This window comes from Papaver somniferum, chromosome 5 (assembly GCF_003573695.1).
Source record: "Papaver somniferum cultivar HN1 chromosome 5, ASM357369v1, whole genome shotgun sequence".
NCBI classification, from domain to species: Eukaryota; Viridiplantae; Streptophyta; class Magnoliopsida; order Ranunculales; family Papaveraceae; genus Papaver; species Papaver somniferum.
Genome location: NC_039362.1, coordinates 133,231,362 through 133,245,745, shown reverse-complemented (window position 1 = coordinate 133,245,745; position 14,384 = coordinate 133,231,362). Strand labels below are relative to the sequence as shown.

The following is a 14,384-nucleotide window of genomic DNA, read 5'->3' as shown; positions in this document are numbered from 1 at the left end:
TTGACATATAATTTTATTGTACAATGTGACTGTCATTAAAATTTTTTTTTTTTGCAGGAGTTAATGGTTGTGGCATAGACCTTCATTTGGTGTTGCAATACGCTTTTAGCAGCACTAAAACTTTTCGCCACATGTGCGGCAACAATTAGCAAAATGATAGTCATATAAAAAAAAGTTAAAATGCTTAAAAAACATTCTTAAATTTGAAAATATTTGTTGATCTATCTCAAATTACATTGCCATCACATTCATCTTTATCTGTATAAGATTCTGCCATTCTAGTACATGTGTCAACAATATCTTCAATCTTTGTTACAAAAATCTCATCATGAAAACATGGTTCCAAATACTTGGTGATCTTTTGCTTGGTCTTTTATTTAAAGTAACCTTCAAATGCCAAGTTATTGCTTGTTCTATAAACATCTACTTTTTGTTTGATGTTAATGTAACAATTGTAGTACTTTCGTGTTCTCGTAAATTATAAGTTTGGACTAATTTTTTTCGGTATCTTCTTTAGTTCTGAACTTTATTAATTATTGCAAGATGATTGTCCTAAATTATCGATAGTTTGGTCAAATGACAGATCCACAATTCCTTTACTCTCTTAGATTTTCTTTTTTTTTTTTTAAAAAAAGCTCTTTCGGTATTCTTTATGAACATGCTTTAATCAAGTGATGTGTTATACTGTTATGTATCTGTTGTATCTAGCATTAGTTGTTTTAGAATCAAGTTATAATCATAAGATAGAGGATGCAGTTAGAGGGGCCGTTTTATAACTAATGTAATAAGAATCCTATAAAAGGGAACTATGTTTACTATTTTGATTATGAAATGAATAAAATCGTTTCAGATATTCACTCATTGAGTTTGGTAACATTTTAGCGTGAGCATTGAAGGTTTTTAGAGTTTTATTTCGAATAAAACTCGTATTGTTATGTAAGCACGTAATTATTGGTGTCTAGAGCAAGGTTATTGCAAGATCTTGGCATTGTTTTTCTTAATTATTTGTGTATACATCATTTCAAATCGAAAGACAAGGGAATGAAATTGAGTTGAAGATTTAAAATATATTTGGTTTGATTTTATCTATAATTTGGAATATTTTCTGTTCGGTCAAGAAAGGGGATTTTTACAAGATTTTGCCTAATATATCTTGTTAGATTTTTTTTTCGTTTAAGAAGTTATGATTTTTCACTTTTTATCGGAAATAAAGTGGAAAAATAGTATTTCAACACGGTTATGTGGATTGCACTCTTCCTGAAATTATAACATTACGCACCGACATCAAACAAGAACTTCATGAAATCACAGAATTGATGAGATCCTAACGTGCTTTTGATCAATCAATGGTTGAATTTCCAAAACAAGGTTATTGTTATGTGACGGATTTTTTCGATATATTGGAATAAAAAAATGGAACTAAGCTAAGACACACTATATATATAGGAACCAGTCATCATTTGATATTGATGATTTCTTTTCTAATTCTAACGGGCCGAACCAATGGGAGAATCAATAGATCTGCAACAAGAATATTTTGGACAAGAAAGGCTAATTTACCAGAGCAAAACAAATAGAAACAACGACATCTGGATAGTACATATTCGCTTTCGATATTGTTGTATCTGAAGCGGTGAATAGTCACCAGTTTATTAATGATGTTTCGATATTTATTGAAGTAACCAAGTATAGAAAGAAAATATACAGTAGGTCAATTAGATTGTTTGTACACTTATGACCTTAAGGACAAGGTTGATTTTAGGACAGGGGAAATGTTATATAGTTTTTGTATCCAGCATTAATTGTTCAGAATTAGTAGTCATAATAATAAGACAATGGTATGTAATTAGAGTAACCGACTTATAACTAACGTAATAAGAATCCTACAAAGGGGAATGATATTTACTATTTTGATTTGTAGAATGTATAAAATTGTTTGAGATATTTTTTTGCAGAGTTCGATTATACCCAAACGTGATCACTGGAGGTTTTAGAAGTTACCCTCGAAGAAAACTCGTCTTGTCATGTAAGCATGTAACATACTAATTCATAATTTATTTACTTTTTGTCTTATTCAAAAAATATATATATTCTATCTATATTAATTAGAAATAAGTAAATAGATTTTATTACTTCAACTTAATCAGGATATGGTAAATTCAAAGTAAGAACCGGCTTAGTGGAGCAATTTTGATTTGTTTCTTTGATCGTGCACTCCCACGGTAGGAAAATGGGAAAATTTCACTCGTGGACCCAATTTTTTGTGTAAACAAATATTTCGTTTAACCAGTTTAATCAGGTCATATTTTGTATAATAAGTATGTCTTTTAATAGGTGAGATCGTTTTTTACCTTATAATTGAAATATATTAAGTGAAACTCGTTAGCATTGGAGTGAGGGATTTTTCTTTCTTTTTTTCCTAACTACCTGAACTTGTAGATAGTACCTCTTTGATATTTAGACTTTAATATAATTTTTGGGCTTTAATCTGAAAAAGTAGATAACTAATTTAATTAAGTCTTTTTAATGTAAAACATTTTTTTCGGAGAAGCTTTGACTGATCCGCTAACTCAACTTGAGGCGGAATGGACAAATGCTTAGATTTAAGCCTTTGTCCATCCAATTTGATCATTTATCCTGTCTGTGAGATAATAAAGGGTAATCTACTTGTTTGCTAAGATAATTAACTTTTTTAAATATAAAACAATTTTCTCAAAGAAGTTTTGGTCGATTGCCGAAAATCGGTCGGCTCGACTTGAGACCAGATGAATATTTAACTTTTTGAAAATAATTTTTCATTTGCCATGTCCACTATGAGGTGAAAATGAGCAAAAAAAAAAAAACATTAGTAAAAATGAGTTGTATTAATAAGTTGAGAACTGAGATAAAATCTGGGGCCACATACTAAATGTTGCCCAACCACATCCAAGCCGGGGCATACATTTGCAAAGAAAACCTGCCATGAAATCAGGTTAAGCATAATCGTTCATCTATTTGGGAACGACCTAATCGAAGGTCCAGACACAGAGTCGTCCTTTAGGGTTCTTTGAGTAATTAGATATGGACTCAAACTCTTCCATAGATAGTCCATACCCCCTTCAAACAGAATCCTATCATTGGGACTGCATGGAAAGAGTTTTTCGGGGATTAAAATGATAACTAAAACCAAACCATGGATAGGGGGACCTAATCCTTATAAAAAGTCCAATTTACCCTTACACATAAATAAACCAAACTCTCACTATTCATTAAAAAAACTAAATCAATTATCTTCTCATTCTCCTTCTCATTCATCAATTGTGATGAGGATGATGATCATGATTTCATCATGATGTTCATAAAAAAAATCTAAAAATATTATCTTCTCATTCTTCTTGTTCACAAATCATGATGAAGATGATGATCATGATGTCACCATGATGATGATCATAAAAAAAAACTATCAAAACTATTATCTTCTCCTCCCTATCTTCTCATTCATAAATCACGATGATGATGATCATAATTTCATCATGATGAAAATGATAATCATAAAAGAAAAAGAATAAAGGAAACCTATTATTTATTTTTTCTTACGAATGACGAAGAAATCTGATTGGATCAGATTCAGGTAAAAAATATCATTTTTTTAAGTTGTTTACGGCTGGGAGTTCTTATTTTGCCAACCGTAAATCTTATATTACGGGTAGAAAATAGAATTCTTATTTGTCAAATAGGTATACGGTTGGGAAGATTTTATTTCCTAGCCGTAATTAGTTGTTCACGATTAGGATTTCCTAGTCGTCGTAAGTAACTCTGATAATCACAGGAAAAAAGAACAGAAATCTGATTTCGACTAGGTTTTTCCAGCCGTGGTAGTACAATCGTCCGGGTTGCTCGGCCGGAACTTGTTCTGATAATAAGAAAAAAATCACAGGTTGAGAATGGCATGATATTCCAAGGCATAACATGAGCTTCGGCTGGGAAAAATGCTAGGAAAACCTCGACGTAATTTGAACCTAGTCGTAATGCAGACACAGGTGATCCTGGAAGAACGTACGGCCAGGAGTTCTTCATTTCTCAGTCGTAAACTGTTGTTTACGGTTTGGAATCCTTCTATTCCTAACCGTAAACGGTATTCACGGTTAGGTCGAGTACTGCATCCCAGCCGTAATTGGTGAAAAACCCAGATTTTGATCTCGATTTTGAAGGATTTGAATCAATAAAATTGTGATTGTGAGAGGTTTACAAGGCTTTACTGACTATTTTTCAGGACGTTTTTCATCGGTTTTCAAAAAAAAAAATCATCAAAATCATCCCTCTTATTCTAAATCAAAAGAAAAAGAAAATGATTTTCAAAAGTTGGATGATTAGTTTAGTTAATCATAATAATTAACACTAATAAAATCGAGGGCTAAGTTAGATATCACGTAAGATAGTATGATAAGGGGTTATAAAAATCACTACTTTCCTTCTTAAAATACCATCCTTCTTAAGATAGTATGATAAGGGGTTATAAGGGGTTTTAAGAATCCCATCCGGTTTAGGATTCTTAAAATACCCTATACATCCCCCAAATTCCCATCCGGTTTAGGATTCTTAAAATACTCCAACTTTCCTTCTTAAGAGCCCTTCTTCTTTTAAACCCTAGAGGCCTAAATTAGGCCTTTAAGCCGCCTCCAGATCCAAAGCCCAATCCCCCTCTCTCTTCCTCCTCGTCGAAACCCTAGAATCTCCGTTGCAGAGATTTTGGGCAAACAAGCATGGATATTGAATTGTCAGATCATAAATCTTTGGATATTAGTATCTCAGATATTGATAATGATCCTGTCCCGCTAGATACTCAAGCTTTTTCTCTTGATCATGAACTTCCGGAACAGGTAAAGGTAATCCTTTTTTAATTTTTCCCTTCCTCTAGCGATTCTTTGGTTTATCTGTTAAATTGTTTCTTTTTCTTGTTTGATTTGTATAGGTGTTATCTTTGAATTCTTTGTTAGTATGAAAATCATAGTTTTGATAATCTTAGGGTTGCGAAAAATTAAAGGAAATTTTTTTTGTTGAAGGAGAACGAAGAAGTTAGAGTTTTATCGGGGATTAAATAAATTAGGGTTCTTTGGGGTTGTGAATTGTGTCAGCCCAGAGAAAATTCAACCTAAGTTTTTTGGCTCCATTATAAGTGTTTACACTTCGCTTACACCAGACGTTGCTTAAGGGATGGTTTTGTTTGCTGAAGGCGATTTCGTATTTGTTGCATGGTGTTGCTGTTGTTGTCTTTTTAGATTGTGTCAATTATTTTTAGAAGTGCGAATTGACAATGCCGTGTATCTGTTGTGTGACATGTGTGCCGGCTTTGACATAAGTGTCTTCTGTTAAGGAGAGTTGATAGTCTGATCAATTGATGTCGAAAGCCATATAGGTTGTGATGTTTACATTGAGTTGTCCTTGAGTTTATCTTACTGTATAATCAGTAGCCTACCGCTGAAAGTTATTTTACATTCATCTGTCTAACTGGAGAGCTTATCTCTTCTTTTTTTGTGTGTTTCTCTTTTGTGGGTTAAGATTGAAAATGCCGTCGAGGACCATCATTGTATACCAAGTTCTGAACCAAATAATGAGAATGGCAATTTTCAACCGCATAATGATATAGGCAACTTTGAAGCGCATGCTGATGATTTAGTCACTCCTGAACCTCAACCTAAGCGTCGAAGAAAGAAGTCTGTTGTCTGGGAATATTTCACTGTTCAAAATGCGGGTGAAAATACTAAAAGGGCTTGTTGTAAGAAATGCAAGCAAACTTTTGCCTACAGTAATGGTAATAAAGTTGCAGGTACGAGCCACCTCAAGCGTCACATTGAATTGGGAACCTGCCCAGTACTTCGTCGCAAGGAGAAAAGTCTTGGAACAATTACTCCACTAGCTGCCCTTGGAGGGGGTGCCACTGCTGGTTCACCAAAAAGCCACTATAAGGGTCGGTCGCGTTACTCTCAAAATCTCTCATTTGATTACTGCCGTTCCCGCCGTGAGATTGCCGAGATGATCATCTTGCACGAATATCCACTACACATGGTAGAACATTCTGGTTTTGTATCTTTTGTGCGAAATCTTCAGCCACAGTTCAATATGGTCGATGTTAACACTGTTCAAGCAGATTGTTTGGAGATATACTCATGCGAGAAACAAGATCTTGCTAACCTTCTTGGTCAAATCCCTGGTCGGATTAGCCTGGGTGTGGACTTGTTGATATCAAGTCAAACAGTTGGGTATGTGTTGGTGACCGGATCTTTCATTGATAGCAATTGGAAACTTCATAGACGGACCCTTAACGTTGTGATGGTACCGTTTCCATATAACGGAGAAGCACTTAATCATGCTGTTGGAGTTTGTCTTGCTGACTGGGGTTTGGTGAGTAAGTTGTTTACCTTAACTTTAGACAAGGGAATTTGGACAGGAAGTGAAATTCAAAGTCTAAGAGGTTTCCTTTCCATGAAGAACCCATTAATATTGAGTGGTCAGTTTTTAATTGAGCATTGTTATGCACATCTTTTAAGTAGCATGGCGCAAGATGGACTAAATTCTGTACGGGAAACCATAAACAGAGTTCGTGAAAGCATAAAATACGTGAAGACGTCAATGGTGCATGAACAGAAATTTTTGGAGCTGAAAGAACAACTCCAACTGCCTAGTACAAAGACCGTGTTCCTCGATGATCAGACACAATGGAACTCTACGTATCTCATGCTGGTGACTGGCCTAGAATCAAAGGAAGTCTTTTCTTGCTTAGATGCTGCAGATCCAGAGTATAAATTATCTTTGTCGATGGAAGAATGGAAGCAAATTGAGACTCTCTGCAAACACTTGAGCGAGTTTGATCGAGCAGCCAATGTGTTGGGAGATCCAGCTTCTTCGACTGCAAATAACTACATTCATGAATTGTGGAAACTTCATTTGGATTTGAACCAAGCATCCATAAGTGAGGACGACTTCGAAAGGGCTTTAGTAGAGCCGATGAAGGAAAAGTGGGATAAGTACTGGAGCAGCTGTAACTTGGTCTTAGCTTTTGCTGTTGTGATGGACCCTCGATTTAAGTTGAAGCTTGTGGAGTTCAGCTTCACAAAGATCTACAGTGACAATGCATCCTCATACGTCAAAGTTGTTGATGATGGCATCCATGAGTTATATTCTGAGTATGTGATTCAACCACTTATGATGACAGCAGCCAATGCAGAAATTCGAAACTCAGAAAATATTGTCAAAACAGAAGTAACAGAGGTATCATCATCTTCCCCTAAAGCATCTCTTGGTCCTTCGAGTGACAGGCTTTCGGATTTTGATGCCTTTATACACGAGTCTTCAACTACTCTACAGACTAAATCGGAGCTTGACCAGTACTTGGAGGAGGCTTTGTTACCTCGAATACCATTTGATGTCCTGGCCTGGTGGAAATTGAACGAACTGAAGTACCCAATTCTTTCAAAGATGGCGCGTGATATTTTATCAATTCCAGTTTCTACAGTTAGTTCTGAATCTGCATTTCAGATTGGAGGAAACAAGCTTGATGTTTACAGGAGTTCACTGCAACCTGAGACATTGGAAGCCCTTATTTGTGCCAAAGATTGGCTTCGTTGTCGACAATGAGCAGCAGATTTAGACTATCAACTTTTTGTTTACTTCTTTCTTTACAAGTTTACTTCTTTACTGTCAATTCCTAGGAATTCTTTTATACATAGAGATGATAGTGTAGGAAACAGAGAGAGAGAGAGAGAGAGAGAGAGAGAGAGAGAGAGAGAGAGAGAGAGAGTAGTATTTCCAATTTGCACAGTATTCTTGATTTAATGAAAATCTTATTTTTTGCTCCTGGGAATTTTTGCACTTGTAGTTATAGAGGGTGTAACCTGCACCATAAAGGATCGGCATACTGCTCGGATATGACAGATGGAAAATGAACAAAATATTCAGCAAAAAGATTATGTATAGTTGGATACATTACCCTGACTTGACCACATATTTTACTGGGCTTAAGTTAAAATGGGCTAAATTTTAAGTTTAATATGACAGAAAAAATTTGTTTGGGGATGGCTTAAGCCAGTCCAGGCGTAGCTGTAATTCCTCCCCTAAATTTCGCTAGCTGGTCATTATAGCGCATTAGTCCTGTGGTCACTCGCTAGTTAGATCAAAGCTCAGCAGTTCCTCATCCAATGGTCAAGAATTCCCCATCCTATATATACTCAAGTTCAAATTCATTTTAACTCATACCAGAGTTTCTGAATCTCTATAGAGTTTCTCAATCTCCCACATTTTCCATACTATTTCATCGCTTATCCAATTCTTCAAAGAACATGGCTGAAAATATGAACATGTCTGAGTTCCTGGAAAACTAACATGCTGCTGAAAATCAAGGAGTTGTTAACCAACCCAACCCAATATGAAGGCGAGTAGCGAAATTTATTACTGTGAAAGATGAATGTATTTGTACGAATCATGTTTTTTTTACCGAGATTACCTCCGCATATGCATTACAACCCCAAAAATTTTGAGAAAGGATATTTGTGAAATTCTAAGAACAAACAATGAACCCCAACAATCGAGACATGAGCGCGTTGAGCCAACGCTTCAATGTGATCAATAAGGAAATTATATTGTAGGTTGCTTTAGTAATGCAAGCGGGTCGAAACATGAGGGATGGTGAAACCATGATGGACACTGAACAAAGGTGTCTGGTGGAGTTGCGCCACCTCAACGGAAAAGACTTCCAATATGGAAGTTGGTTTAAGATTTTAAAAGTGTTGTCCAAACATAATCCAATGTTTACGTTTTAATTTCTTAAGTGTAAGTATTAAATTTTAATATTTGTCTTACTTTATCAGTTAAAGTTGAAATGTAACTAAATTGGGGACTATTATGATTAATTTGGGCCTATGAATTACTTCAACTAACCTAAAGAGTAGGAACGGGGTGTTTAAATGATGGTAAAAATACTAAATTAACCTTGAAAGAAACTTTAATTATTTTAATACAAATACAAAATCATAATCACTTAATTAACAAATACAAAAATCATTAATCAAAACTCAATTTTTTTTCAGTTTCTATCAAAATCAAAACTAAAACCTAATCAATCACAAACAACAATTGAAATATAATTTCTTTTTGGGTTTTGAAAAAAAAAACTCAAAAACAAACAATTCAAGTGATTGAGTTAAATCCCTTTAATCCATTCCTTCTAAGAGGTACTCTACAATGATTTACCTCTAAATCTTTGAAATTCACTCATCAAATTTTCTGAAAATCCACACAGAGTCGGTTTATGTGTGCACCATATTAGTCCGATTATGCTTGATGTTACAAGCAATCGGTTTTTATTGTGCACCTACATAACCCGATTCTGGGTGAACATCAACCATAATCGGATTACGTTAATGCACACATCAACCGATTCCGGGTTCAAGTTTGGATTTGTAGAGAAATCAAGAATCAGATTATTATTGCATCTATATAATCCGATTGTGAATGTTAACGACTATTTTTTGAAATTAAAATTATAGTCGTTGGTACTTTGTGTAGATAAAAAGGATAGCCTATTCTTTGTCATACACTACTTAGAAAATGTCAAGTCCATTATCATCAACTACCAATTCAATCGAACACATACTTAGAAGATGCAAGTGAACAACCAAATCAATTGCGGCAATGGAAGAAGAGATACGCAAAAGAAGTGAACAAAAAACTACAAACGCAACTTCGTCTTCATAACCTAACAAATATATTAATGTAATGGATGAAGTGTTAAGCAAACAAATAACTACAAAAGAAACCATATCATCATCATCGGCTGCGACAAAATATGAAAAGAAACTCAAGGCAAAGAAACGAGGTCAAGAGCAATTCCAATTAAGGGAAAGAATGAAAGATGTTGAGGAAGAGACCGAATGGGTTAAAAATTATTACATAGTCAAGGATCTTCCTAAAGAACATCAACATGAGAGTATATTTTGGCTTCAATTTGGTTGGGGTCCTTTCGTTAAACAAACGATAAAGAAACCACGCTATAATTATAAACCAGCCCACATTTGTTCAAGGACGCATCATGTTAGGAAATTATGCCTCAAGTACAACGAGATTCTCTCTAGACACAGAGGACACAAGTTCGCGGCACAGGATGAATATACCGCTTGGAGAGGAGAAAAGTTTTATCATTTCGAAGCGGCATTGATAGTTGAAGCTCTCACTAAGAAATATAACCGTGCTACTTTCAATTTTAAGAGTTTATGAAAAGTGGAAATGGTCCACAATCGGATCATGTTAGACCATATGTAATCCGAATATTGAGTTAAAAATTATCTGTTCTTCTGTAACTTTTTCTTCCCAAAATCGGGTTACATTGTCGTCCAAAAAGACCGATTATGAAATACAATCGTATCATGTTGGACCACATGTAATCCGATTATTGAGTTAAAAATTGTGTGTTCTTCTGTAACTTTTTCTTCCTAAAATCGGATTGCATTATCCTCCTCAAAGACTGATTCTGAAAGAATCCCAGACAAGTTTTTATTCAAAATCGGTTCATAATAGTTCCTGCGTAAACCAATTTTGTTTGAATTCTGAATCGGTTTATAACAGTTGTAGTATAAACCGATTCTGAAAAAGCTGCAGCAAACTACCTCCGGAATCGGACTTTAAAAATGTATTAGAAGACCGATTATGTTACAAACTTCATGAGTCTAATGTACCCAAAAAAGACAAATCACTTTCATTCATTAAGCTTGGTTCAGTTTGCAACATGCAATATATGAAAGCGAAAAAATATAAACATCTGATAGTTCAAGTTCTTAACAAAAGGAAAATACTCATTCCAACACTTGAAGACCTTTCATTTGATCCGGCTCGACTAACTCTTCCCAACGCTTCATGTTGGGCTCATATTTTTCAAGCCAGTTCTTGGTGAGCTCTGCGTCATAATAAAACCTACACAACAGTGGTAATGGACAATCTTCACGAAGCCTAAGACCGATATAATGTATGTTGTTAGGGTTGAATAAAATAATTCTCCGATCCTTAAGCGATTCATCCCAAATGGTGTACTTGGGGGCGTATGTATAATGTGTTCGCTGACCAAATAAATGAACATCACAACTCCATGTTTCCGCCAGAAGATGGCCACATATAGGCATGCTCATCCAATGCTCTGGAGTAATTGGTCCATTCCCCTTTGTCCCTTGTACACTAGAAACCATTTCATCAAATCTCACTTCTTTATCCTTTCTTGATCCTTCCTTCATCATTGAAATGTAAAAATCCTTGTCTTCTTGTAGGCGCAAGGCCATCGTCTTTCTAAAATATTGGCATTGGTTAGGTTCTTATCTTCCACCAAACTTATATGACCTATTTGTTCCGACGCGACGTGATAACCACAATTCCCATCCGCATCCACATCGTCTGTAGATAATATATAGGTCTTAATGAATTCAGGAAGTTTCGAATAATACTCCTCGAATATGGTGTAACACGTTCGATGGGGTCTACCTCGTTCATCCCTAGGCATGCTTCCATCACCAAGAGCGGCCCTTAGAGTCACCATAGAGCCCATTTGTCTTGTTTGTCCCTTCCATGCACGTATCCTTGATACTCGTGATCTACTCGCTTGACTCTCTTGAGAAGGAACGATTAGATCGTTTGGCTCATCGTTTATTGTTGGCGCTTGACTTTCTTGAAATGATCGATTGGATCCTCATATTGCGAAGGAGCGATTGGATCATTTGTGAGGACCATATGTGGCTACTTGTCATGCTTTCTCCCTTCTTTGGTCGACCCCTTTTCCTCTTAGATGGTGCCTCTTCATGCTCAATTTGTGAAGGAACGTTTGGAACATTTGTCCTGGCTTGTGCGCTACTTGTCATGTTTTCCCCCTTCTTTGGTCGACCCCTTTTCTTTGAAACCCGCGCCTCTTCATATTTAGCGTCTTCATACTCATGTTGAGAAAAGTTTCTTTTATGCTCAATAACGGGTTTTTTCCGGTACTCATTGTAACCTTAAACTCTTTTCTTTCTTCCTTCCTATCCATGTTGGTAGGCGGTCTACCCATCGGCGGTAGCACCGTTGGTTCTCTGACCTGAAGTCTTACATCAAAACTTGTTGTGCCAAGCCATCATTTTTTGCCAATTTCTCAATGATTTCTCTTCCAATATCCGTGTCCACAAAGGATTCGAGTGGTTCTTCGGTTGGGGGTGGTTTGAAAGTTAGTTGCTTCCAAAACGGATCAATAACTTCAAAAGGAATTCCTTGTTGGTACTTCGCAATCATGTGACGACATGGAAATGCCAAGGCCGTCATCGTCATACATGAACATACAATTCTCATTCTCCCCATCTCGTTTTCCACATAATATTTGTAATCCTTCATCATAGAAATGATTTCCCAGTGAGACACCCTATAGTTTAAACGCCTAATCAACCAATGGTAATCCTTGTAGCTTGTGATGATTTTCATCCTACTCTCTTCCATTTGTGCGGTTATCAGACTTGGTGTACACATGGATGGCTTGTTGTACCGTAACCACGTTGTTTTGGCTCCCTCGGAGCAAGCTCTTCAAACGTCCATGAGATCCTTCCGCGATACTTGTCGCCTCATTCTTGTAATGCATGTGTTGGTAGGTGTAAGTATAGATTTTTTTTTCCTTGAACGGATCCAACAATTCCTTCAAGCAATAAACCACACATTTCTCGTAATCCTTCTTCCATAGCCCAATAAAACTCTCCAAATAAGATTCGAACTCGTCCAGGGACATTGAGTGTACCATTAAATCCTAATGATTGAAAAGCCTTCCATAGTAACCCACTCGCTTCATACTCTGATTTTCTTTTCTTCTTGTCCTTCTCTCGTTGTTCCGGAGTTAGTTTTTGAAGACGCTCATCTTCCTCATTTTCACGAGCGGTACCTTTTTTGTAGCTTTGGCCTTTGGATGTGACCTGTTAGAGCATTTCTCGGTCGAACTCGCATGTGTTGCTATCTCAAGCATGTTTGTCAATGTTAGTGATCAAAACTATAAGTCTTGATTTCTAGCCTATTTATAGACGTCTCAGACTAGGATATAGATAGTGTAGTTGAGCTTAGATCTCTCGACGTACATCTCTTGAAGACGAAGAACTACTAAGGGGAGCTTGTGGAACTTCTTCGACAAAAGGTATGTGGAGACTTGAACTTATCTATCACTTGGAAAGTCTATTTCTACTATCTCTTATATTGAGACATAAGTCGTGTTACGATATAGTTTTCTCTATACGTATTTGAGATTTCGAACTGAGTATATATCGCTTACATATTTCTCGAAATATGTGTTGGTAAGATTTCGCTTCGACCAAGTTCATCTTATATCATGAGAAAATTGCCGAGTAACATCTTACATGGTTTGTGTGATACAATCATTTGATGTAGGCTTGGAATGTTTCGATAATGATTATTTCAATATCTTGAAAAATTGCTTTGATGCTAATAATGTGTGAAAACGGCTATTGTCATTATAGAAGAATGTTTCAATGATTGAAATAAAGAGTTGATGATGTAACCATCTTTGGACATAAGCATATATAGTGTGTTCGCACATTAGTGTATAAATCCATAAACTGGAAGCCATGAGTATGCATATGTGTGTATACGAAATTGGTGAAGGAGACAGGTTAAGTATGCGTACCCGTACGCATACTGGCGGAAGTTCTCGAACCGAGAATTTCTGCTGAGTTTGTTTTTTGACAAACTATTAACTAGTCACCTTAAGTATGCGTACCCGTACGCATACTGGAGGAAGTTTTCGAACCGAAAATTTCTGCTAAGTTTGGAAACTTTACAAACTCAAAAAAACGGTTGCTTAAGTATGCATACCCATACGCATACTTAAGCTGGTTACTTTGTCAAAACGGTCGGTTCATGGACTTAAACATTTAAATCATAAGGAATGCAATCTTTGCAAACCGTGGCTATAATGTCCATGATTGATTCAAGTTGAATCAAACCGATTTGGTTTTAATTGTGTTTTCTAAACAATTGAACAACTCTTTAACTAGTTTCATTTGAGTCATTTGAACTAGTTATGGTTAAGATGAATAAGGTTGATATGAGAGTAATCATATGGCTAACCTCGGTTAACTATTTGTGAACCAACCTGGTGTACAAGTTTAGGTACGGTTACATAAACCTAAATGAGGGTACATTTCATTTGTGTGTAACAAGCTAAGTTCGATCTAACGGTTGAAAGATATTAGCTTGGTTGAATCAGGTTTTTCATCTAACGGTGAATATTGAATGTTTTGTTACCAAGGTAACTTGGATTGCATACCCTGATTTGAAAACTATATAAAAGAGAACTCTATCAGCTCGGAAACCTAATCCCCATACCTCCTGTGTGTTACTAGTTT

The 14,384-nt window shown here is 36.0% G+C and overlaps 1 protein-coding gene across 2 annotated transcripts; it reads left to right on the top strand.

Moving 5' to 3' along the window:
- The first annotated feature begins 4,595 nt into the window (after positions 1-4,595).
- LOC113282776 (zinc finger BED domain-containing protein DAYSLEEPER-like) lies at positions 4,596-7,834 on the top strand. 2 transcript variants are annotated; one of them, XM_026531852.1, is made up of 2 exons: positions 4,596-4,859; positions 5,539-7,834. In XM_026531852.1, exons 1-2 carry the CDS (start codon positions 4,743-4,745, stop codon positions 7,612-7,614), a joined length of 2,193 nt encoding a protein of 730 aa, XP_026387637.1. In that variant the 5' UTR covers positions 4,596-4,742; the 3' UTR covers positions 7,615-7,834. The 2 variants fall into 2 exon arrangements, with proteins under 2 accessions (XP_026387637.1, XP_026387636.1); XM_026531851.1 differs by having other exon boundaries at positions 4,598-4,865.
- Positions 7,835-14,384: the final 6,550 nt, after the last annotated feature.

Coding starts and splice junctions, on each gene's coding strand:
- LOC113282776 (XM_026531851.1), top strand. CDS start 4,743: ATGGATATTGAATTGTCAGATCATAAATCTTTGGATATTAGTATCTCA. Junction 4,866..5,538: donor AACTTCCGGAACAGGTAAAG/GTAATCCTTTTT, acceptor TTGTGGGTTAAG/ATTGAAAATGCCGTCGAGGA.